Genomic DNA, 23,090 nt, shown 5'->3' with positions numbered 1-23,090 from the left:
AAAAGAGCATAAAAGAGATCCAAGTGAAAAAGGAGCTGGTGCTGACAAATTTAGACTGGAAGAAAGCGGAAGAGAAAATTCCTAAGCGCACAGCCACAGGGCTAGACAAGGTTCCCGTTAGGCTGATAAATGAACTGGGACCAAAAAGTAAGGGAGCTCTGGTGAAAGCAGTGGAAAAAGCTTTAAAAGATAGACGAATACCAGACAGTTGGCGACAAAGTAGAATGAATTTAATTTATAAAGGTAAGGGGGAGAAAGACAGAATTCACTAGTATAGACCGTTGACAATTACATCGGTGATATACTGGCTAGCAATGCAGGCAATCAAATTAAAGCTTCAAGCATGGGCAGAGAATAATGGCATTTTGGGAGAGCTTCAGAATGGCTTTAGAATAGGTAGGCGTTTGGATGATAACTTGTTCGTTCTTACGCAGTGTATTCAAATATCAAAAGCAGAAAGCAGACCGTTGTACGTGACCTTTTTGGACATTACAGGAGCATACGACAACGTAGACCGCAACATTTTGTGGGATATTCTGGAAGGGGAAGGCTTAGGTAACGATTGCCTACAGCTTTTGAGAGAGATTTACCTAGAAAATACCGTTTGCGTTGAATGGGAAGGGATGAGGAGCGCGGAGAAAGTTCATATTAACAAGGGACTCAGGCAGGGGTGCCCTTTATCCCCGCTGCTGTTTATGATGTACATGGTGAGGATGGAGAGGGCGCTAGAAGGAAATAATATCGGGTTTAATCTCTCATACAAACAGGCAGGTACAGTAATAGAGCAGCAACTCCCAGGTTTATTTTATGCGGACAACATTGTGTTGCTCGCTAACAAGCAAAGTGATTTGCAACGTCTGGCAATTATCTGTGTACAGGAAGGCAACAATTTAGGTTTGAAATTTAGTGTTAGAAAATCAGGTGTTATGGTATTCAATGAAAACAGTGAACAGACAGTGGAGATACAGGGCCAAGAAATACCTCGGGTAACAGAATATAAATACCTTGGTATATAGATAAACGAAGGCAATGATATATGGAAACACAGGAAAAAACCATAACAGTCAAGGGGAAGAGAAATGCAGCCATAATGAAGCACAGAGCGCTATGGGGGATACAATACGTACGAGGTCTTCCGAGGTATGTGGAAAGGGGTAATGGTTCCAGGACTTACTTTTGGAAATGCGGTTGTTTGCTTTAAATCAGGGGTACAATCAGGCCTCGACGGGAACCAAAGGTCAGTGGGTCGCCTCGCATTGGGCGCTCACGGGAAGACTACAAATGAAGCTGTGTTGGGTGATACGGGCTCGACTAGTTTTGAAGTGAGGGAAGCTCGCAATAAAATTGAGTATGAAGAACGGCTGCGGAATATGGAAGAACGTAAATGGGCTGGGAGAGTATCCAGGTATCTGTACAGGAAAAACATTGATTCACAGTGGAGGAAAAGAACTAGGAAGCGTACCAGCAAGTATTTGGCCTGTGGGGTGGGCAACACAGCAACAAAGAAGGTCAAGCGGAAAGTCAGAGAGGCTGAATTAATCTCATGAGTGGCGGCAATGGAAAAGAAACCTGCCATGAGTAACTACTTAAGAGGAAAAAACGAAATCAGGAAAGAAACCATTTATGATAACTCAAAGGGAAGCTCATCACTTTTCGAAGCGAGATCGGGATGCCTCAGAACACGCACCTATAAAGCGAGATATAAGAAGGAAGAAGAAGCATGTGCTTGCTGCGGTAAAGCTAGGGAAACGACGGAGCATATTTTATTAGAATATGAAGACGTCCACCCAGCGGTCGATTCAGGCACCACTGGCCTCCTTGAAGCCGGGCCTTGGGTTCAGCGGGAGCAGTGGTAAAGCAAACAGGTCCGTAATATAGACATTAGTAAGAGGCGATAGGAGGATTGGTGGAAGAAAAGAAGGGAAACGAGAAAAGACGGAGACGCGCAAAAGCACAATTCGCAATAGGGGATCAGAAAATTTGGACGTGGTAGTTCATAGTTTTTTTTTTTCATTAGTTAACCGAGGTAGGATATAAGACAGCATAGTAGCAAGAGCTTGGTGGCGCAACCCACTACCCTGTTCCAAAGGGGACGCTCATAACATCCATCCATCTATCCATCCTCTCGCCTAGCTTATCTTCCACCTAGAGGGTAATCTGGCGCCACCGTCTATGGGAATTTCTTAAGGGGGCACCGTGCCGTCATGGGAATGACGGTATATGCGTCTGCGAGGCTCGTGTTGGCTGGTGTTGTAAAAGGCTTCGTCTAAAACGTGGCTATGGCTACGCAAATAACGCGCTCTCAAAGTAAAATCTTCATAAAAGGCTTCCATTCACACATATTACATCTTTACTCACCCACAATGCATGAGCAAGCGAAGAAAAGCAAGAACAGACGGCCAACTGTTTCAAAGCGAGCGCGAACCTTGTCGTCTGTCCTCCAACTTTAGCGGCACGCTGATACTTTTTACGTAACATGTAGTCGTACACACAATAACAAGTTCTCATAGTTAAACAAAACATGTTTTTGCGTAATAATAAAGCTAAAACAGCTTTTCACGTGCTGTTTTAGTAGAAAGTGAATCATTGTGACAGACGCAACGATATTTGCCAAGCGCGTCTTCAAGCTGTCCTGTCTCTACGAGAACGATGCTAATCCGAAGTCACAATATACCGGCATTCCCATGCATACCACAGCGCAGCAGCGCCAGATTTCCCTCTAGGTACAGTGAGCTAGAAGTATTGGGTAGTGGAAAGAGCGGAGGGCTGGGCGCACAGGCAGCGTGAAGCCAACAGCGAAGACTCCCGCTAGGGGCGCTGGTGTGCTCTTCCCGAGGAGACCGTGCCGGTTGGCGCTCGCGTTGCCCACGTGCGCTTTACCGCGTCATTCTTGTTGCTACGAGCCACCGTGCTTTTCGCATTTTTGCAAGTGAAGCTAGTGAAAGTGCCGAGCGTGACCGTTTGTCTGTTCGATGCTGCCCTGTTGTCGCTTTTTGGATAATGGAAGAGAAGAAGAAAAAAAGCGATACGCATTGTTATGCGCCCGGATGCAAGAGCGGGTATCCGGGTTTTCGGGAAGTAAATGGGCGCACGTTGTCTCTTTTTGGAGCGCCTAAAGACAATGACCGGCGGAAACAATGGGAGAGGAATGGGAAAATGTGAGCGGCCCTACGGCCAGAATCTGCTTCTATGGAAAAGCTTCTTTCGTTTCTGACGTACCTGACCGAATGGGAGCTGCATGCGGTGGTCGAGGTAGGTGCAGCTCTTGTGTACATTCAGTACACAAGAGCTGCATCATGAGAGTGTTATGGATGTTATTGGTATTGTTTAGAGAAACCGCCAAGACCGGATAGCCATGCAGAATCATTGACGGTGAAGGTTGTAGCTTTTCATGTTACCACACGGCTGCACTTTTTTGTGAAGTCCTCAAACCATTCGAAAGATAACGGTCGGGAGACCTCAAGATATCTGAAGTTGAGCCGCTGTACATAAGTATGTGAAATGGTATTGTGTACTCCCTACCGTGGAATTCTTCTGTTGCAGTATGTTTCTTGAAAATGCCTCCCCCTACCCACTGATACTGTGACTGAAATAAACTGTCTTCAGGAGGCTCATGCTTCTGAAATGCACATGCTCATGGCTTGCTTAAATCATCATGATAGAATAATGCAGCAGTTTCAGGAGGGATGTCGTGCGAAACGCAATTGCTTGAATTTATGACAGATTTACACTTTAACATAAACTCAAACCTTCAAACTGACAGCATCTTTCTGGATTTTTCTAAAGCTTTTGACCGTAGCCCATTGTCACCTGTTTTTGAAGTTATCATCATTAAAACTTGATTCACTAACTCTATCCTGGCTTCGAAATTTTCTTTCTAACAGGCAGCAGTTTACTTTCGCTAACAGCTTCTCCTCGCCCCTTTCAGATGTTCCATCTGGTGTACCACAAGGAAGCGTTCTTGGTCCCTTACTCTTTCTGATATACATTAATGACATACCCAATAACTTATCGTGCATGCGCATTTTCACTGACGACTGCATTGTCTATCGTTCTATTAACAGCTCTGATGACCACCTGATCCTCCAAAATGATCTTAACCAAATTATTAATTGGTGTGACACCTGGCTAATGACTCTAAATTCATCAAAATGTAAAGTGATGTTCTTCACCCGCAACGCACTAGCTTGGACTATTTCTACTGCAGTAAAAATGTCCCATTATCTCGGACCTCATCATTTAAATATCTAGACGTAAATCTTTCAACAAACCTCTCCTGGACTTCTCACATTACTAACATCTGTGCCAGTGCTTCTCGATCACTGGGTTACCTGCGACGTAACGTTCGGAACTCACCTCCACTTATCCGCAATCTGGCATTTCAAACATTTGTTCGCCCTCGACTTGAGTTCGCCGCTCCACTCTGGTCTCCCCACCAAAATTACCTAATTACCATGCTGGAATCAATCCAAAATAGAGCCGCACGTTTCATTTCCCGAAATTAGGACTACCGTTCTAGCGTAACCCAAATAAAAATTCACCTTTCACTTCAGATGCTAAGTAATCGTCGCGACATAGCCTTTTTGTCATTATTTCATCAATACGCTCACCACACTAACAAACGCTCCCTACACCTATAGAAACGTCATCGCACACGTCGTACAGATTACACAATCATGATAGCTTTACGCGCATCTATGGTAAAACAGATGCATTCAACTCGTCTGCAATTCCCCATGCCATTCAGCTCTGGAACAGCCTCCCCGACAACATAGTTGTGGAAACTGATCGTGAAAAATTCAGGCACTCATTCAACTCGCTTAACCTTTGTTAACCATTGATATCACACTCACTGTTCTGTGTTATTTTTCCTACCTTTTTCTTGCACTATAATACGTTTGTCACAAACCTAAGAGTTCTTTTTTATTGTACTTATATACAGCATTATGTAGCTATTATGTTTCTCAACTTTTAGGCTGTGCACTTGGCTGGTGCTTTTTATTATTATTTCATATTGTTGTTGTTACTAGATTGTGTGTACTTAATTGATTCTATGCCCCCCTTACTCAATACCCATGTAGGGGCCTTGTAAGGTTCTCTACAAATAAATAAATAAATAAATAAATAAATAAATAAATAAATAAATATGCATGCATTCAGCACAAATAGATTTTCTATGGTATGAACAGGACTTGTTACTGCTGCAGCTGGGTAAAAAAAAGAAGTGAAATTTTAATGCTAGAAGTGCACTCTGTCGCTGCAGGGAGGAGGGGGGCGCACGAAGTGCGTGCATCGCTATAACAGACATTGCAGGTACGTGCTGTGCCCTGCCATCCGATGCTACAGATCTTATGGTAGCTTACATAAAACCATATTTACATGTTTGGCATGAGGAAAAATGAACGCAGCATTCTGAAACTCTGTGCCGCCGCACTCGCTTGCTGCGTTCTGCCGCATACTCCCTCAGCCGGTGCTCGGGAAGTGAGAGCTCGCGCCATCTGGTGAGCTTCTGCACAATATGCCTCGCGCCCGGACCGCCGCTTCTTCCACTACCCAATATTTTCTAGTGCACTGTACTCTAGGTAATGTAGTGAGAAACTGTCTTCCACCGTGGGCAACGCTCATAAGAACCCCCGTAGACACTAGCGCCACATTTCCCTCTATGGTATTTATTTAGAAACTCTATGGATTAGGTAGAACAGTTATCTCCGTCCGCACCTGCGCGAACATTTTGCGATAGCGCAATTTGAGCAAAATTTTCATTTGTTCTTAGCGGATGAATCGGTCATGACGCGCACTTTCGGATCGTAGCTCGTCGCTGAAGCTCAGGAGACCTGTGGTTAAAAGCGTAGTGCATCACAATCACTGCTGACTGCGCTGCGCGCCGGGGAGGAAATGTCCGAAGAATGCGGCTCTGAGCTGAACTCTGCGGGCTACTACAGTTTCAGCGGCTTCGATACTAAGACGCCGTTTCTGATTGGCGTCGCCGGTGGTACGGCATCTGGGAAGGTCAGTGAATAGTAAAGTGTGTTTATTGACTGGAATTACAATGCGTTGCATTTCGTCCACTTCTTTTTTCTTTTCCTTTGTATTACAGCGCGCTGATCAAAACGCGATTCAGCGTTGACAGCGGTCAGAACATTTCTGCCTTTACCAGAACCCATTTCTGGTGTTAAAGCCTACCAGAATGATAGTTGCGAGTGTTCATTGTTACCATAAGATCAGGTTAAAAAAATTGCCAATAAATCGTCTTTGAGCCCTCGTGTTACACGGGCTGATAAACTAACTGTTTGCAAAATACTGGTTTAGCTGGCCGAACGACAGTGGGGGGGCCAGTTGCCCAGCCACAAAATTCTGCTGATGACAGTTGCGTTCACTTTTATGTGTGAAATGGACCTGCTAGCGCAACAAGCACGTCTCTTGAGTGCTGGATATTTAGTAGAGGTTTCGGAATGGCAAAATTTTCGAATCGAATACGAATATTCGAGGAAAACGACCGCCAAATATCGAATACCGAATATTTCCCATTTTGCGCTGTTTGGCATCATATCATCAACCTGTTTTACGTCCACTGCAGGATGAAGGCCTCTCCCTGCGATCTTCCATTACCCCTGTCCTGCGCCAACCGATTGCAACTAGCGCCCACGGATTTCCTAATTTCATCGCTCTACTTCTGCCGTCCTGGACTGCGTTTCCCTTCTCTTGGTACCCATTCTGTAATCCTAATGGTCCAACAGTTACGTAACCGGCGCATTACATGACCTGCCCAGCTCCATTTTTTTTCTCTTAATGTCAATTAGAATATCGGCTATATCTGTTTGCCCTCTGATCCAAACTGCTCTCTTTCTGTCTCCTAATGTTATGCTTAGCAATCTTCATTCCATCGCTCTTTGTGCAGTCCTTAACTTGTTCTCCAGCTTCTTTGTCAGTCTCCAAGTCTGTACCCCATATGTCAGCTCCTATAAAATGCACTAATTGTGCAGCTTCCTTTTCAATGATAATGCTAAGCTTCCACTCTGGAGCTGGCAATGTCTGCCGTATGTGATCCAACTCATATTTATTCTATGAATTTCCTTCTCAGGATCAGGGTTCCCTGCGATTAATTTACCTAGATAAACATACTCCTTCACAGACTCTAGAGGCTGACTGACGAACTTGAACTCTTGTTCCCTTGCCCGGCTGTTCATCTTTGTGTTCTGCATATTAATCTTCATCCCCACTGTCACACTCTCTCTGTTAAGGTCTTCAATCACTTGTTGTAATTCGTCTGCATTGTTGCTGAACAAAACAATGCCATCGGCAAACCGAAGGTTGCCGAGATATTCGCCATCGATTCTTACCAGTTTACCATCCTTACCAGTTTAATAGCTTGAATATTTTTTCCAAGCACGCAGTGAATAGCATTGGAGAGATTTTGTCTCCCTGTCTGACCCCTTTCTTTATAGGTATCTTCCTGCTTTTCTTGTGTAGAATTAAGGTAGCTCTGTAGATATTTTCCAAGGTATTTATGTAAGTGGTCTGTACTCCTTGATTACGTAATGCCTCTATGACTGCTGATATTTCTACTGAATCAAATGCCTTTTCGTAATCTATGAAAGCCATATAGAGAGGTTTATTGTACTCTGCGGATTTCTCGATAACCTGGTTAATGACATGGATGTAATCCATTGTAGAGTAACCTTTTTTGAGGCCAGCCTGCTCCCTTGGTTGACTAAATTACAGTGTTGTCCTTATTCTGTTAGAGATTATTTTGGTAAAGGAGTAAGCTAATGGGCCTATAATTTTTTAGTTCTTTAACATTGCCCTTTTTTGTGGATTAGTATAATGTTTGCATTCTTCCAGTTTTCTGGGACCCTTGCAGCCGAGAGACACTTCGCATAAAAAGCCGCCCGTTTTCCAAGCATTATAATTAAATCTTTGATTAAATCGCTGTTATGTCATCTTCTCCTGTTTGGCAACAAAAGGGTTATTTACATTACTTGCTACATCTGATGTTATTAACTGGATGTCAGGTCAACTAAGATGTTTGTAAATGAGACAAGGTGATTGTACTTAATGCACCATGACGATGACCATAGTGAAACCAGAGAGCAGCATACAACCAGATGCACATGATGCAGTGCAGTGCTAATTAAAGGAGCTAACCACAATATTACAGCACCAGACAGTTCTAAAATAAATCCAAACATGTTGAGGCTGGCCAAATAATAAATTGCATAAATTGGGTTAGCAAATTCTTTGGCATCCTAATGCAAAACATAAATATTTAACAACTTGAAATGACTGTGTGTAGGTTACCGCCTCCATATGCTTTCTTAGGAACTGGTTCATCTGTGCAGCAATCAGTGTTCTGCAGTAGAATCATTTGTAAGAATCTCCACTCTCATCAGTCTTTCTCAGCATAGACTGCAACAACTGTTCTTTGCAGTATCTGAACGGAATTAATATTTGACAGCTCTGAAGAGTGAATACTCGAATATGAATCAAATAATCTTTACTATTCGATCTGTATTCAAAATTTTGAATAGTTGCACATCCTTAATTTTGAGCTCTTTTTAATGGAGGATGAAGGCTTACATTCTGAAGAGATGGCAAGGCATTCATGGCGGAACATCCAATACAATAACTCGCTGAATTTACATTTTCACCTGGCACTGCAATTTATCCATTTATCTGTACATAAAAATAATGCACAATAGACTATGTGAGAATGGTCATAGCTTTCTTGAAAGGCTGGTTTGCCAGGTTTTGCGAGAAGGGCTGGGCTGGTTGCAATATGGGAACTGCCCAGTTCAGCTGAATTAGGAGCTTCCTAGTGAAGGAGTAAGATAAAGGAACCTCTTCCTATAGTTGGGTTGGAAATGTGTAACCCTTTAGTTCACCCATTTCTCAAGTATGCTGTGAAGTATCTGTTCTTTGTTAAGAGAGCTGTAAAATAAAAGCTCCTTTATCATCTAGTCACTCATTTGATTTCATTAAAGTACAGTGAAACATCATTGATAACGTGAATGCCAAGAGGGGCTGTGGTTACTGCCTCTGTATATGTGCCGAAAAGGGGCCAGGCTCAATGTTTTTAAGGTCTTATCGGTCAAATCTAAAATGATTCCCACAGGCATTCAGAGTTGATCACTGGAAAGTATCATGTGCAAGCTTTACCCAACTAAACTGCTTCAGGAGGGTTTCCTTCCACATTTGATTAAAAATTCTCTTTCTAAGCTACTGTTTTGTGTGGCACCGTTAACCCTTTAAATGATTTGCACTGATGTTATTGTGGCTGCCATGTTCAGGTATTAGCACAATGAGAAGCTTTGTGAACGACAGAAACTGCAAAAGAGTTGACACATTCCTAGTAAGGTAAAGATGTTGTGCAGGGCTTATGGCAAAGGACACCAACGGCGTTTTGACCATGTGTCAATCACAGTGAAGGCAGGTTACCCATGGCGCTGAATATAATGCACCGATGTCATTGTGGCCAGCATGTCCCAGCACCATGAGGAGCTGCTTCCATGATGTGTGAAAATTACTTCTAGAACATTAGATGCTTGCAGTGTGATGCTATTTTGGTAAGGCAGCCTTGCCACCAATATTGTACCTCAGGAGATAGCACAATACCTTTCATATGATACTTCTTATAACAGACTGTTCATGACAGCTATCAGGCTTACGTTTTTGAATGTTGGGGATTCAGTTGTTTGCTTTGTCTGTATATTGCTTTTTTCAATGTTTGGCAGTTGTGCCAAGTCTTGGAAGTCAGGTGCTGCGGGACATTGTTGTGTAATTTCTTTTTGTATCATTGCTTTCCTTAATCTTAATTTACAGCTGTGTTTGCATTAGAGTGTGCAGGCTACAAAATCCTTAGGCATGTAGAAGCATAGACTAAAGGCAGGCAAAAATGAGATGTATGCGGCATAGTTTTTGAAAAGTTAAGACGTCCAATACAATTTATATTCTGGTCAAACAGCCATTTGGGCATAACTGATTCACTGCTGCCCTAAGCCTATCTGCAAAGAAGGTACTTAAAAAATTTAAAAGGTCTGCCTACCACTTGGAACGTGGCTTTGAATTGTGGTGAAATTGAGAAGATTGTGTGTCACATTGATGGAAATGAGCGTGCTTTTATTCCGTAAACAAGGAAATATATTTTAATTTGGCTCTGAAAGGGATAAGGAAATGACATAAGGTGCCTCTTGATGGCTAAACAGTGTAAACAAATCTGTGTGCCATGACGTGACCTAAAACACATTAAAGAGAGATTTCTTGCTTAGATTACATTGCTTAAAATTGTATTTTATCCACTTCTTTTAACTTTTGTGTCATAGAGTAATTTCTTTCTTCTTTTCAGTTAGCATGCATTGAAAAGTGGCACTGCTTTCGTGCAGGCAAAGGGAGCACTGCCTGAGTGAGCCCTCAGGTGTGCCCTCTTGCGGGGGCCGTGTGCAGGCATTGCAGGAGTGGTGTGAGGGTGGCTGTCTCATTCAAGATGTTAAAAGCGCTGTTAAAGGGGACACTAAAGCAGCATGAACTAAATTATGTTTATATGGATGAAATGTTCTTTGAAGACTCTGTTGTCGTTACTTCCAAAAGAATAGCTTGATTATCAATGGGGGAAATGGAGGTCAAAGTTTCAGTTTTTGAATTACATGCTTTCTCCCAAATGCAGGTATGCCACTGTAATGCCATGGATTGCAAAATATATTTTTGTGTTAAAGCAGTGATGGTGTAGAGGTAGAACATCCGCCTCATGTGCTAGAGGACCGTGGTTCGAATCTCGGTGTCACCACATTAAAAAAAACATCTGCGTGTTGATAAAAATAGCATAAACAGGCCTGGAGTGTGGCCAGTGACCAGAACCAGTAACGCACTCCCTCACCAGAGCAGGATTGGCCACCCTGGTGCAGTACTTGGCCACAACCTCCTATATGAATACTACAATCAAACCCTGGCCCTCAGTCCCCAGCAGCTTCAAAGCAACTGACCACGGCGGTGGTCAGACCTGTGACGTAGCAGAGGGTGCTAAGAATCTCTGGATCCGGACAGGCTGCTATTGGAATCTGAACCAGGCAACGTTTAACGCTAGAACGTTATCTAGTGAGGCGCGTCTAGCAGTGCTATTGGAGGAATTGGAGGGCATTAAACTAGATATAATGGGGCTCAGTGAGGTTAGGAGGACAAATAAAGCATATACAGTGCTAAAAAGAGGGCACGTCCTGTGCTACCGGGGCTTAGCGGACAGACGAGAACTAGGAGTCGGATTCCTGACTAATAAGGATATAGCTGGTAACGTACAGGAATTCTATAGCATTAACGAGAGGGTGGCAGGTCTTGTTGTGAAACTTACTAAGAGGTGCAAATTGAAGGTCGTACAGGTCTACGTGCCTACATCCAGTCATAATGACCAGGAAGTCAAAAGCTTCTATGAAGACGTGGAATCTGCAGTGGGTGAAATCAAAACAAAATACCTATACTGATGGGTGGCTTCAATGCCTGGGTAGGCAAGAAGCAGGTTGGAGACAAGTTAGTGGGGGAATATGGCATAGGCTGTAGGAATAGCAGGGGAGAGTTATTAGTAGAGTTTGCAGAACAGAATAATATGCGGATAATGAATACCTTCCAAAAGCGGGATAAACGAAAGGACGCGGAGGAGCCCAAATGGCGAGGCTAGAAATGAAATAGACTTCATACTCTGTGCTAACCCTGGCATCATACAAGGTGTGGACGTGCTCGGCAATGTGCTCTGCAGTGACCATAGGATGGTAAGAACTCGAATTAGCCTAGACTTGAGGAGGGAACAGAAGAAACTGGTACATAAGAAGCCGATCAATGAGTTAGCAATAAGAGGGAAAATGGAGGAATTCCAGATCAAGCTGCAGAACAGCTAGGAAGAGGACCTTAGTGTTGAAGCAATGAACGACAATCTTATGGGCATCATTAAGGAGTGTGCAATAGAAGTCGGTGGTAACTCCGTTAGACAAGATGCCAGTAAGCTATCGCAGGAGACGAAAGATCTGATCAAGAAACGCCAATGTATGAAAGCCTCTAACCCTACAGCTAGAATAGAACTGGCAGAACTTTCGAAGTTAATCAACAAGCGTAAGATAGCTGACATAAGAAAGTATAATATGGATAGAATTGAACATGCTCTCAGGAACGGAGGAAAGCTGAAACTGAAAACTGAAAGCTGAAAGAAGAAACCAGGAATTGGCAAGAATGAGATGTATGCGTTAGGAGACAAAGCCGGCAATATCATTACTAATATAGATAAGATGGTTCAAGTGGCTGAGGACTTCTATAGAGATTTATACAGTACCAGTGGCACCCACGACAATAATGGAAAAGGGAAAAGTCTAGAAGAATTTGAAATCCCACAAGTAACGCCGGAAGAAGTAAAGAAAGCCTTGGGGAGCTATGCAAAGAGGGAAGGCAGCTTGGGAGGATCAGGTAACAGCAGATTTGTTGAAGGATGGTGGGCAGAGTGTTCTAGAAAAACTGGTCACCCTGTATACGCAATGCCTCATGACCTCGAGCGTACCGGAATCTTGGAAGAACGCCAACATAATCTTAATTCATAAGAAAGGGGACGCCAAAGACTTGAAAAATTATATACCAATCGCAAATAGAATCAGGAACACCTTGGACCTCTGTCAAGCAAAGGACCAGGCAGGATTCCGTAAAGGCTACTCAACAATAGACCATATTCACACTATCAATCAGGTGATAAAGAAATGTGCAGAATGTAACTAACCCTTATATATAGCTGTCATTGATTACGAGAAAACATTTGATTCAGTCGAAACCTCAGCAGTCATGCAGGCATTACGGAATCGGGGCGTAGACGAGCCGTATGTAAAAATACTGAAATATATCTATAGTGGCTCCACAGCCACCATAGTTCGCCATAAAGAAAGCAACAAAATCCCATTAAAGAAAGGCGTGAGGCAGGGAGATACGATCTCTCCAATGCTATTCACAGCGTTTTTACAGGAGGTATTCAGAGACCTGGATTGGGAAGAACTGGGGCTAAGAGTTAATGGAGAATACCTTAGTAACTTGCAATTTGATGATGATATTGCCTTGCTTAGTAACTCAGGGGACCACTTGCAATGCATGGAGAGGCAAAGCAGAAGGGTGGGTTTAAAAATTAATCTGCAGAAAACTAAAGTAATGTTTAACAGTCTCGATGAGCAAAACGGGAACAAGGTGAATGCAGGAGCCAACGTTTCGACAAGTGGACTTGTCTTCTTCAAGGCGACGTATGCTTTCCTCGCCACAGTATATATAGGTGGGGTTCTTCTAAAGAGGAGAGGGTATGAGGCGGGAGGATGCGGAAACGAGGGAAAATGTGTTAGCGTGTCGACTTGAGAGTAAAGGAACGCTGTGTACTAGGCCAAAGCCAGGGCACCCCCCCCCCCCCCCCCGCCACCCTGGTCTATCAATGCACGAGTGTTTGCCGACGTTTCAAGGGCGACTGACATGCGGGCTGACAAAAAAGGAAGGAAAGGAAAGGGAAAAAAAAGAAAGGGGGGATACGCCACAAAATCAAACTAAGTGTTGTTGTCTATAGTAGCTTGAAGTTTAGCATATCGAATAGATTCTAAAGCTCCCTTTGAAACGTTTATGCCTATTGGTTGCAATGTCTTGAACTTATGGATAAGGTATGATTCTCTGTATTTTATTTCTCATTCAGAACGGAAATTTGACTGCAAGATGTAGAGTTTAAGTTCATCAAAGTTATGACCTGGTTGGTTGAAATGCTCGGCGACGGCTTTGGGAAGCTTTTTAGCTGTGTCCGCGCGATGTCCGTTTAATCTGACGTTCATTGATTGTCCTGTTTCACCGATATATTGTTTCTTGCAGAAGGAACATTCAAGCATATAAATCACATCCAAACTTGTGCAAGTGAAGCTAGATTTGACTTCATGTGTATAACTATTTGCAGTGCTTTTAATTTTAATGTCACTTTGAAGGTGCCTGCAGGTTTTGCACCTAAGGCGACAACCTGCTTTAATTATGGGGGAATGCTGTTGGCTGACTTTTGCGTGCACTAACATGTCTTTAAAGTTCTTGTTTTGGCGATAGGTAACCCTGGGTACATCCGGGAACGCTTTTCGCAGACGCTCGTTACTTGATAATATTGGGTGGTATTTTCTTAGGATGTTGTTTATGTTTGGGAGTGCATTAGAATATTTTGTTATAAAGGCCGGCGGTCTGTCAGATTCTTATGTGGGCTGTCTCTTCGCCAATTCCGACTGTCTCTCCAATCTTGACGCGGCATCATAAGCTCTATCGAAAGGAACTTGGGGATAGTTCCTTTCTGCTAGCGTTGATTTAAGGTCATTTAGGTGGTGGATATAATCGTGGTCTTCGCTGCAGATTCTTCTTATACGTTTCGCTTGTCTGACAAAAACTCCTTGCTTGCAATGTCGCGGTGATGACTGTTGTAGTCTAAATATTGCTAGCTATCTGTAGGCTTCCGGTAAAGTGTTGTTCTCAGTTTTCCGTTTTCTTTATGGACCGTCGTGTCAAGGTAGTTGATCTGACTAGGAAAATGGTGAGCAGTAAATTTAATACTCGGGGGAAAGCGATTGAAATGGCTAATTAACTCGGTTAAGGTGCTTGTGCAGTGTTCCCATATTATAAATATGTCATCAATGTAACGAAGATAGGTCTGGGGTATTAAATGGTAGGATTTCGACAGCTCTGCTTCAAGCTGTCCCATGAAAATGTTCGCATACGTGGGAGTCAATGGCGTGCCCATGCTAGTGCCGAATATTTGCAGGTAGCGTATAGAACCAAATTCGAAATAGTTGAGCGTGAGAACTAACCTAAGGAGCGATATGTAAACTTCAGGAGCGTGCGCTTGGGGATTGATTGCGAAGGATCTAGAAACGGCTTCAATTCCTTCACTCATGGGAATGTTGGTGTAAAGAGCAGAAACATCCAAAGTGACTAGAAGGGCCCACCCGGAAAGGATTTGGTTGGCGTTGATGCCGTCGATAATTCAAAGGAAGTGCGGAGTGTCTTGAATGAAAGATTGGAGGGTGGTGGGTATGTTTGACAGGTGGTGATTTAAGAATTTAGATAGTGACTCAGTAGGTGTGTTATTAGACAAAATAGGCCAATAGTCATAGGCAACCAATAGGCATAAACGTTTCAAAGGGAGCTTTAGAATCTATTCGCTATGCTAAACTTCAAGCCATAGGCAACAACACAGTTTGATTTCTTGGCGTATCCCCCCCTTTCTTTTTTTCCTTTTCTTTCCTTTCCTTTTCTTTCCTTTTTTTTTTGTCAGCCCGCGTGTCAGACGCCCTTGACACGCCGGCTAACGCGCGTGCGTTGACAGACCAGGGTGGGGTCTGCATCCTCCCGCCTCATATCCTCTCCTCTTTAGAAGAACCCCACTTATATATACTGTGGTGAGGAAAGCATACGTCGCCTTGAAGAAGACAAGTCCACTTGTCGAAACGTTGGCTTCTGCATTCACCTTGTTCACGTTTTGGTCGTTGTCTTGAATTTCCATCTCCCGCATTCTCCGTCTTTTCTCTGTTTAACAGTCTCGGAAGAGAACAGCAGTTTACGATAGGTAGCGAGGCACCAGAAGTGCTAAGGGAATATATCTACTTAGGGCAGGTAGTGACCGTGATCCGGATCATGAGACTGAAATAATCAGAAGAAAACCCGCCGTGGTTGCTCAGTGGCTATGGTGTTGGGCTGCTCAGCACGAGGTCGCGGGATCGAATCCCGGCCACGGCGGCCGCATTTCGATGGGGGCGAAATGCGAAAACACCCGTGTGCTTAGATTTAGGTGCACGTTAAAGAACCCCAGGTGGTCAAAATTTCCGGAGTCCTCCACTACGGCGTGCCTCATAATCAGAAAGTGGTTTTGGCACGTAAAACCCCAAATATTATTAATCAGAAGAAGTAGAATGGGCTAGGGTGAGTTTGGTCGGCATTCTCAGATCATGAACAGCAGGTTGCCATTATCCCTAAAGAGAAAGGTGTATAATAGCTGTGTCTTACCAGTACTCACTGATGGGGCAGAAACCTGGAGGCTTACAAAAAGGTTCTTCTTAAATTGAGGATGATGCAACGAGCTATGGAAAGAAGAATGATGGGTGTAACGCTAAGGGATAAGAAGAGAGCAGATTGGGTGATGGAACAAACTCGCTTTAATGACATCTTAGTTGAAATCAAGAAAAAGAAATGGGGTCATGGGCAGGGCATGTAATGAGGAGGGAAGATAACCGATGGCCATTAAGGGTTACGGACTGGATTGCAAGAGAAGCATAGCGGGGGCGGCAGAAAGTTAGGTGGACAGATGAGATTAAGAAGTTTGCAGGGATGACATGGCCATAATCAGCACATGACCGGGGTAGTTGGAGAAGTATGGGAGAGGCCTTTGCCCTGCAGTGGGCAGCTACAGCAGCTACATCGCAGCTACAGAAAGCCACAAAAGCGCTGCTGCGATATTTGAAAGCTACCGGATTGAGTCAACATCTGTGATCCGGACTGAGTGACCGAACAATATTCCCAGTGGACTTTCTCTTCTTTTAATCTTTCCGTCCCATTTTCCCTTTTCCCAGTGTAGGGTAGCCAGCTGGGCTCAGTCCTGGTTAACCTCCCCACCTTTCATTTGTCATTTGCTCTCTCTCTCTCAACTCGTTCGCTGATTGATTGAGGGCTAAGCTCCGCCTTTACTGGCTCTGCGTCATGATAGGATGTCAGTGGGAAAGCACCTGTGTGCTCAGATTTAGGTGCACGTTAAAGAGCCCCAGGTGGTCGAAATTTCCAGAGCCCTCCACTACGGCGTGCCTTGTAATCAGAAAGTGGTTTTGGCACGTAAAACCTCATAATTTAATTTTTTAATGATGGGACGTCATGTCATCTACTTCCGGTTGTCTTGGAGCCAGTGTGTGAAGCCTCTTCAACCTCTCTGCCAGCCGCCTGGCAGTCGATCCCAAGCGAGCACTATGAAAGCAGCGTGCATTGTGAACATTCTGTCTCAGCGTTGAGTGACAGGCAAGCTAGGCAGATGGGCGGAGGCTTTAACTAAAGCCCCTTCATACCACTATTGCTATGATGGAGCTTTAGCATAGACACATTAGACGTACGTGAGCAGCCTGATCGGTCTGCATGGTCCAGCCACCTGGTGGTCCAGAGCTGAACCAGCCAAACAAGAGCTAATATGGCTGTAACCAAGTGTAGAGCATTTTAAACATTTGGAGAAACAATGTGCTCACGATTACCCTCCTACCAAAAATTTATGCTAGTAGTAAAGCAGAATAGACTTGGTTACTGCTATAGTAGTGCTGTGTTGAGCTCTGTGCCACCAGGTGGCTGCATCGTACATGCCATTCACGTTTGCAGCTTTGCTCATCCTGTAAAACGCCCAGGCCTAGTCTGCTTACGCTTGCCTTTACCCAAGTACCGGACATGTGAAACACAGTTGTGGTATATAGTAATCCTTTGTTGTGAAGTGATTGCCATAAATGCCTAAATGGTGGTGCTGATCAGATACCAACAACCAGTGCTTCAGCCACTCCGCTCGCATGTTTGCCTTGCAGAGGGACATGATGTCGCAGCTTGACATGCTGCCGATCGCTATGTTTGCAGCCCACAACGCAAGGGCGAACCATAGCGCTCACGAAACGACAGATCGAGAACAACACAGACCACTGAGCAGTTTGCATCAACACGGAGCACATTGTAACAGACACTTGCTGGGTCATGGAAGTGCTTGAGTGTAGTGGTAAATTGTCCTTGTGCTTTCTCTTTGTTACTTTCCTTTTTATAGAAACAAATTAATTAACTGTCCAACTGTTATGAACAACATTTGTTCACCATAAACTTGGGAAAATGATAGATGATATGCCCAGTACAGTCAAGTGGCTAGTTCACCCTACTGGTGTCATATCGTCACCTCGCATCACTTGTTCAGGGGCGGCTGAAAATTTAGGCGAGTTGCGTGCTGTGATCAGTAGCGACGTACATTTTTAAATGCCTGTAATAAATGACATGCTTTACACATAGCGCTTAAATGCGCCACTTAATGATCAGAAGGGCCAACCCTAACAACTCAATACGTTTGTACAAAATCATCAAAATTGTTTCAGGGTCCCTGTGCCTAAGTGAAATGGAGATTGGTCTGTAGCCACTGAGTTTTACCACTTTCCATTTTTTTTCATCGTGAGTTATTATTCTCCCAGCTCCCTTTCTCTCTGTTTTTTTGGAAACTCATGCAGACATCAGTATGCCGCAAGATCATGTCGCGGGTGGGACAGGAGGGCCAAGTGGTGTGCATCCATCAGGACAACTTCTACAAGGGACTGTCGCCGCTCGAGCGTGATCGGGCCAACAGGGGTCTTTTCAATTATGACCATCCAGGTGAGCCGAACTCTGGAACAGAGTGCAAACAAAACTAAAGATGGGGCCTTTCGTAAAAGTATGTACGAACGGGGACAAAATAATACAGGATCTGCAAGCATGTACCAGACTGCACTCTTGTACCCTTTACTGCATCCTTCAGCGAAGAAAGCGCCTTTGTCGAGACATGACATTGTGCATGCACGTCCTTTCATGCTCGTGTGCCCTGCCCATGCAGCCACTTCTTGCTGTCGGAATTGTGGCGATTGCATAAGAGCAGGCTAAGCCTGTTTCAGTTATTGTGATGTGTGGCACTGCTCACTCTGTCAGCCAAGAAGGACCTCCTAATGCAAACGTTGCGATTCCGACATCAGGCTTGCAAGAAGTGGGCATATGGGCAGGCGCATGAAGGATGCGCATATGGAATTCCATGTCTCAACAGAAGGCTTCATTCAAAGACACAAGAATGCAGTTTGGCACATGCTCATAGATTCCGTATTATTCTGTCCCCACTTGTTCAGGCCATTTTCATGCTAACTTTGTGACAAAGAATAACGCCATAAACAAGGGATGAGAGAGAAACACGACATGAGCACAGACTAGCAATTATTGTTTGTCGTCAGAAACACGAGTATGCACTTGAAGCACGTTACGAGACTACATATACCGAAATAATGGATATAACAAAGTACATGCAATTGCCCTTAGAATCCCTATAAAAATTCATATATTTAAAACCTCATTTTAGCAAAGTAAAATTGTTCTGCAAATGGATATAATGAACTAGATTCATCTCCAAAACCAAGAATAACAACCGTTCCCTGCTGAGCATATCGTGTTCCCCTGGGTTCTGCACTCGTTTGGCACGGCAGTTAAAAATTCCCGTGTGGAAAATGCTATTGAGGAACGCCGGTCTTCCTCACCACTGCGCATAGCTGGGCGCACGGTGTCGCATCTCGCTCGAGCAGCACTTCTTTCTTTTCTCACCTCTCTTCTGCTGCGTAGCTGGCATAACTAGGTACACCCTCTGAGGTCGTAATCTCTGAAGCCACGCGCAGCTTCTCTGCTCCACATGTTGATGATGATGCTTGCACGCGGCATGTTAAGTGGCTCCACTTCTCTCACTGCGGTGCACTGCGCTGGCTGACGCAGCTGGGTGTGACCTCCGAGCCGGCCAAGCCGAGCTGACACACAGGAGAGCTGCAGGGCCACGAGAAAGCTGTGAATCAGATAGTTTCACGAGCCAAACACGTCCATGTGTGCGGCTGTTTCTGGCACTGTGCCACACTCTGTTGGCCATGTACTTCGATGAGTTCACGAAATCTTGTGAACATGAAGCTATCTCTGACGTAACAGTTCTACGGAAACCCACAAGGTGGAGAGAGATAATTAATAAAGGGAAATGAGACGTCCACCCAAGCGTAGCTAAGTGCTACAAAGGAAATCCATACGGGTTCCTCGAAAAAAAAAAGCCTCCAAGTTTAAAGGGCCCCTGAAACGGTTTGACAAATTTTGTAGACGCGTAGGGTACAGCTTAAGTAGAACATTCGCACCACAATTTAAGTGAAGCGTTACGTATTAATGGAGCTACAAGCGATTAGACGTTACCCTCCTCCCTGGCCATGCTTTTCCTCCTCAACTCCTTCGCCGAGCGAGCGGGGCTAAGCTCCGCCTTCACTGGTTCAGCGTCACGATGCGACGTCACATCGTCCACTTCCGGTTGTTTTGGAGCCCGCCCGCGCGAGACCTCTCCGCTAGCCGCTTGGCCGTCGACCCCAAGCGAGAGCTATCGAAGCAGCGTGCGTTGCAAGCATTCTGTCGTAGCGCCGAACGTGTTTTGTATTCCGGTAACCACAGGCAAGCTGGTCATTTCAGCAAATGACTGGAGGCATAAACTCAAGCTGATGAAGGAACATTAGCGTAGACGTACGTGAGCGGCCTGATCGGTCTTCACGGTCCATACACTTGTTGGCGCAGTGCTTAACCAGCCAAACAAAGCGCTAATATTGCTCTAACCAAGTGTAAAACAATTTAAACATTTATAAAAACACGTGTTGATGATTACACTCCTGCGAAAAATACACACCAGCAGCAAAGAAGAATACACTTCGTTGCTGCTACTGTGTATGGTTGAGCTTTGTGCCACCAGGTGGCTGCACCATGCAGACCATTCATATTTGCCCTTCTGCTCATCTCATGGCTCATCCCGTTACGGCACAGTTAAGCGGCCAGACTCTGTCCCCTTGCGCTTGCGTCTGCCCTAAAACGCTATTGCGCTAGTAATCTTCCGGTGTAAAATGACGGCCACAAACGCGCAAATCCTGGCGCCGATCGCATAGCGGCAGTCTGATGCGCAGCAGGCAGTTCGCTCGTACGCTGCCTTGCAGAGGGACACGATGTCGCAGCTTGACATATTGCCAGTCGCTACGTTTGCAGTCCACAAGGCAACAAAGTCCAATCATAGAGCTCGCGAAAAGACTGCGACCGACTCTGACCGCGGAGCTCTCTTCAAAATGGAGTACGTTGTAACACAAGCAGACGACACACGCTGTGTGCCGGAAGTGCTTAAGTGTACTGAAAAATTGTTCTTGTGCGTTCTCTTTATGTTACTTTCTTTTCATAAAAACAAATTAACTAACATTCCAACTATTACGAAGATAATTTGTTTACCGTAAAGTTGGAAAAATTATCGATCACGCGCCCTTGTCAGCCAATCGGATAGCTCGCCCCACTGACGTCGCATGGGTGATTTCGGTCATATGGGTAGGGGCGGCTTAGAATTCCGCCGAGCAATGCGCTGCGATCAGCAGCGATGTGCATATTTAAAACCTTATAATAAATTACACGCTTTACGCGGAGCACTTAGATGTGTCAATTATTGATCAGAAGGACCTACTCTTACGACTCAATAAGTTTGTAGAAAATCGTCAAAAGCGTTTCAGGGTCCCTTTAAGAAAACTTCGTCCTTGCCTTTGCCTCGAGTTGTTGACAAATTTAACTTTGCCCTGCCATCTGCTAGCCGCCTGGTTAGCGCAGATCGTAGAGCGGCTGCCCCGGAAAGAAGGTGGTCCTGGGTTTGAGTCCCAGACCTCGACGAATTTTTCTTAGACTGCGAGGCTTTTCTTTCGAGGAACCCGTATGGGTTTCCTTTGTAGCACTTAGCTACACTCGGGTAGACGTCTCATTTCCCCTTATTAATGAAGCTATCTCTGAAAGTCATGCAGGTCGTCCAAGAATAGTGCCCCAATTGCGTAGTTGGTGCACTGTGTTGTGCATCAAGTGCTGCTCAAACACAACGGACTTCATTTGCATCGCTAGCTGTGTGCTAGCACTTCGACTGTGGTGATGTTTTGCCAGTAACACGAGAATATGAGCGAGCCAAGTGGAAAGCAGAAGTGAAAGACAATCACATTGGAACATAAGGACACTATCATAATGGCTGTTGTGTCAGGTGCTTAAAAAGTCAGTTGTTGCCCACACCAGAGAGTCTTTTGATGTTGTTTTTGTAAAGCAACTGAAAACCAATTTTTATGGTGCCCATTTTTTTTAGTGCATTGGAAAGCGTACCAGCTAGTGTTCAATCGTACCATGGTAACACGGAAAATGGTGCGGAACGTTTTTTATCAAAATGTTTCAATCTACCGTGAAGGTGTAGTTGTTCACTGGAAGCATGGTGGAAACAGTGATAGGCGAGCGCGATTACTGTATATGCCTGCATTTGTGGCAGGTTGACGACAAATGCAGCCATAGCTGTGAAAAAGTATTATTTTGTTTATCCAGCTGATATTATTGTAATTCATGGTTTCTGAAGTGTTAAATTACATCTACTGTAATACGTACATACTTTCATGGTTTTCTTTCCAACAGCTTTGGTCATTAACAAGTTCAGGGTGTTTATAAGCGGGCCAAGACGGCGTGGCATTATGCAAGCTGTCTTCTCGTGCATTTAGCATTGAAGGTTGCTACATAATCTCGAGCTTTGCTGACCCATTGGAGCGATAGGCAGACGAAGCATTTGCTCCCCGCTGCCGGCGCTTTTTATGATAACGTCGTCTCAGTGCGTCGTCCCAGTCCAGGTGACGCTATCAGACGCAGGGGGCAGAGTGCATGCAAAAGTTTGGCTGGCTTCGCTTAATTCGTACCGCCGATGTCAAGATATCATTGACGTGGCATGAAACTGTATCATGCGTCGCCGACTCCCAAATTCACCAAAATGAATTTTCTCATTCAAATTTGCTTTTTTCGATTGCCCCATAATTCGGAAAATTCTGCAGCCCCTTTCCGTGTAATAAAAAAGAATCGGTGGCTGTACTTATTTGCATAAAAGGTCAAATTTCAATGCAACAAAATTTCGATATAACAAAGCAAATTGCCGATTTTACCTACTTCGTTATATCGAGGTTTAACTGTACTACATCCGAAGTACCAAAGCTTCACTACCAGTTCGCGCCGCTTACTGGTATTTGTAGCTTTCTTTGCCAGTTCAAAATTATGACTCCTTTTTAAATTGGGAACAGCGTACTCAGTTCTATCATATAAATCAGTCTTTTCATTTTCATCAACGTCTCAGAACACATTCTGGTCATTTGCCACTCCCTTTAAAATTTTATTGCATACATGGCTGCATAGTGGTTCGATGGGCTGCGGAGCTGTGGTCTTCTTTGCATGTTTGCAAATTGGGCAGACCGTTTGGCATATACTGCAGTAAAGGGCAATAGTGACGGCTTACA

General features: G+C 44.4%; 1 protein-coding gene across 3 annotated transcripts in view; it reads left to right on the top strand.

The window, feature by feature from the left end:
• The first annotated feature begins 5,580 nt into the window (after positions 1–5,580).
• Uck (Uridine-cytidine kinase) overlaps positions 5,581–23,090 on the top strand; it is a 223,186-nt gene continuing 205,676 nt past the window's right edge. The window contains exons 1-2 of one of the 3 annotated variants that reach the window (XM_075678487.1): positions 5,581–6,009; positions 18,240–18,381. In XM_075678487.1, the coding sequence (XP_075534602.1) occupies positions 5,896–6,009; positions 18,240–18,381 (256 nt within the window). In that variant the 5' untranslated portion in view covers positions 5,581–5,895. The remainder of the gene's footprint in view (positions 6,010–18,239; positions 18,382–23,090) is intronic. The other 2 variants (XM_075678485.1, XM_075678486.1) reach the window with 2 other exon arrangements.

The sequence above is a fragment of the Dermacentor variabilis genome, unplaced genomic scaffold (genome assembly GCF_050947875.1).
Source record: "Dermacentor variabilis isolate Ectoservices unplaced genomic scaffold, ASM5094787v1 scaffold_23, whole genome shotgun sequence".
NCBI lineage: Eukaryota > Metazoa > Arthropoda > Arachnida > Ixodida > Ixodidae > Dermacentor > Dermacentor variabilis.
The sequence above is the reverse complement of the archived record's forward strand: the minus strand, read 5'-3'. Positions and strand labels throughout refer to the sequence as shown.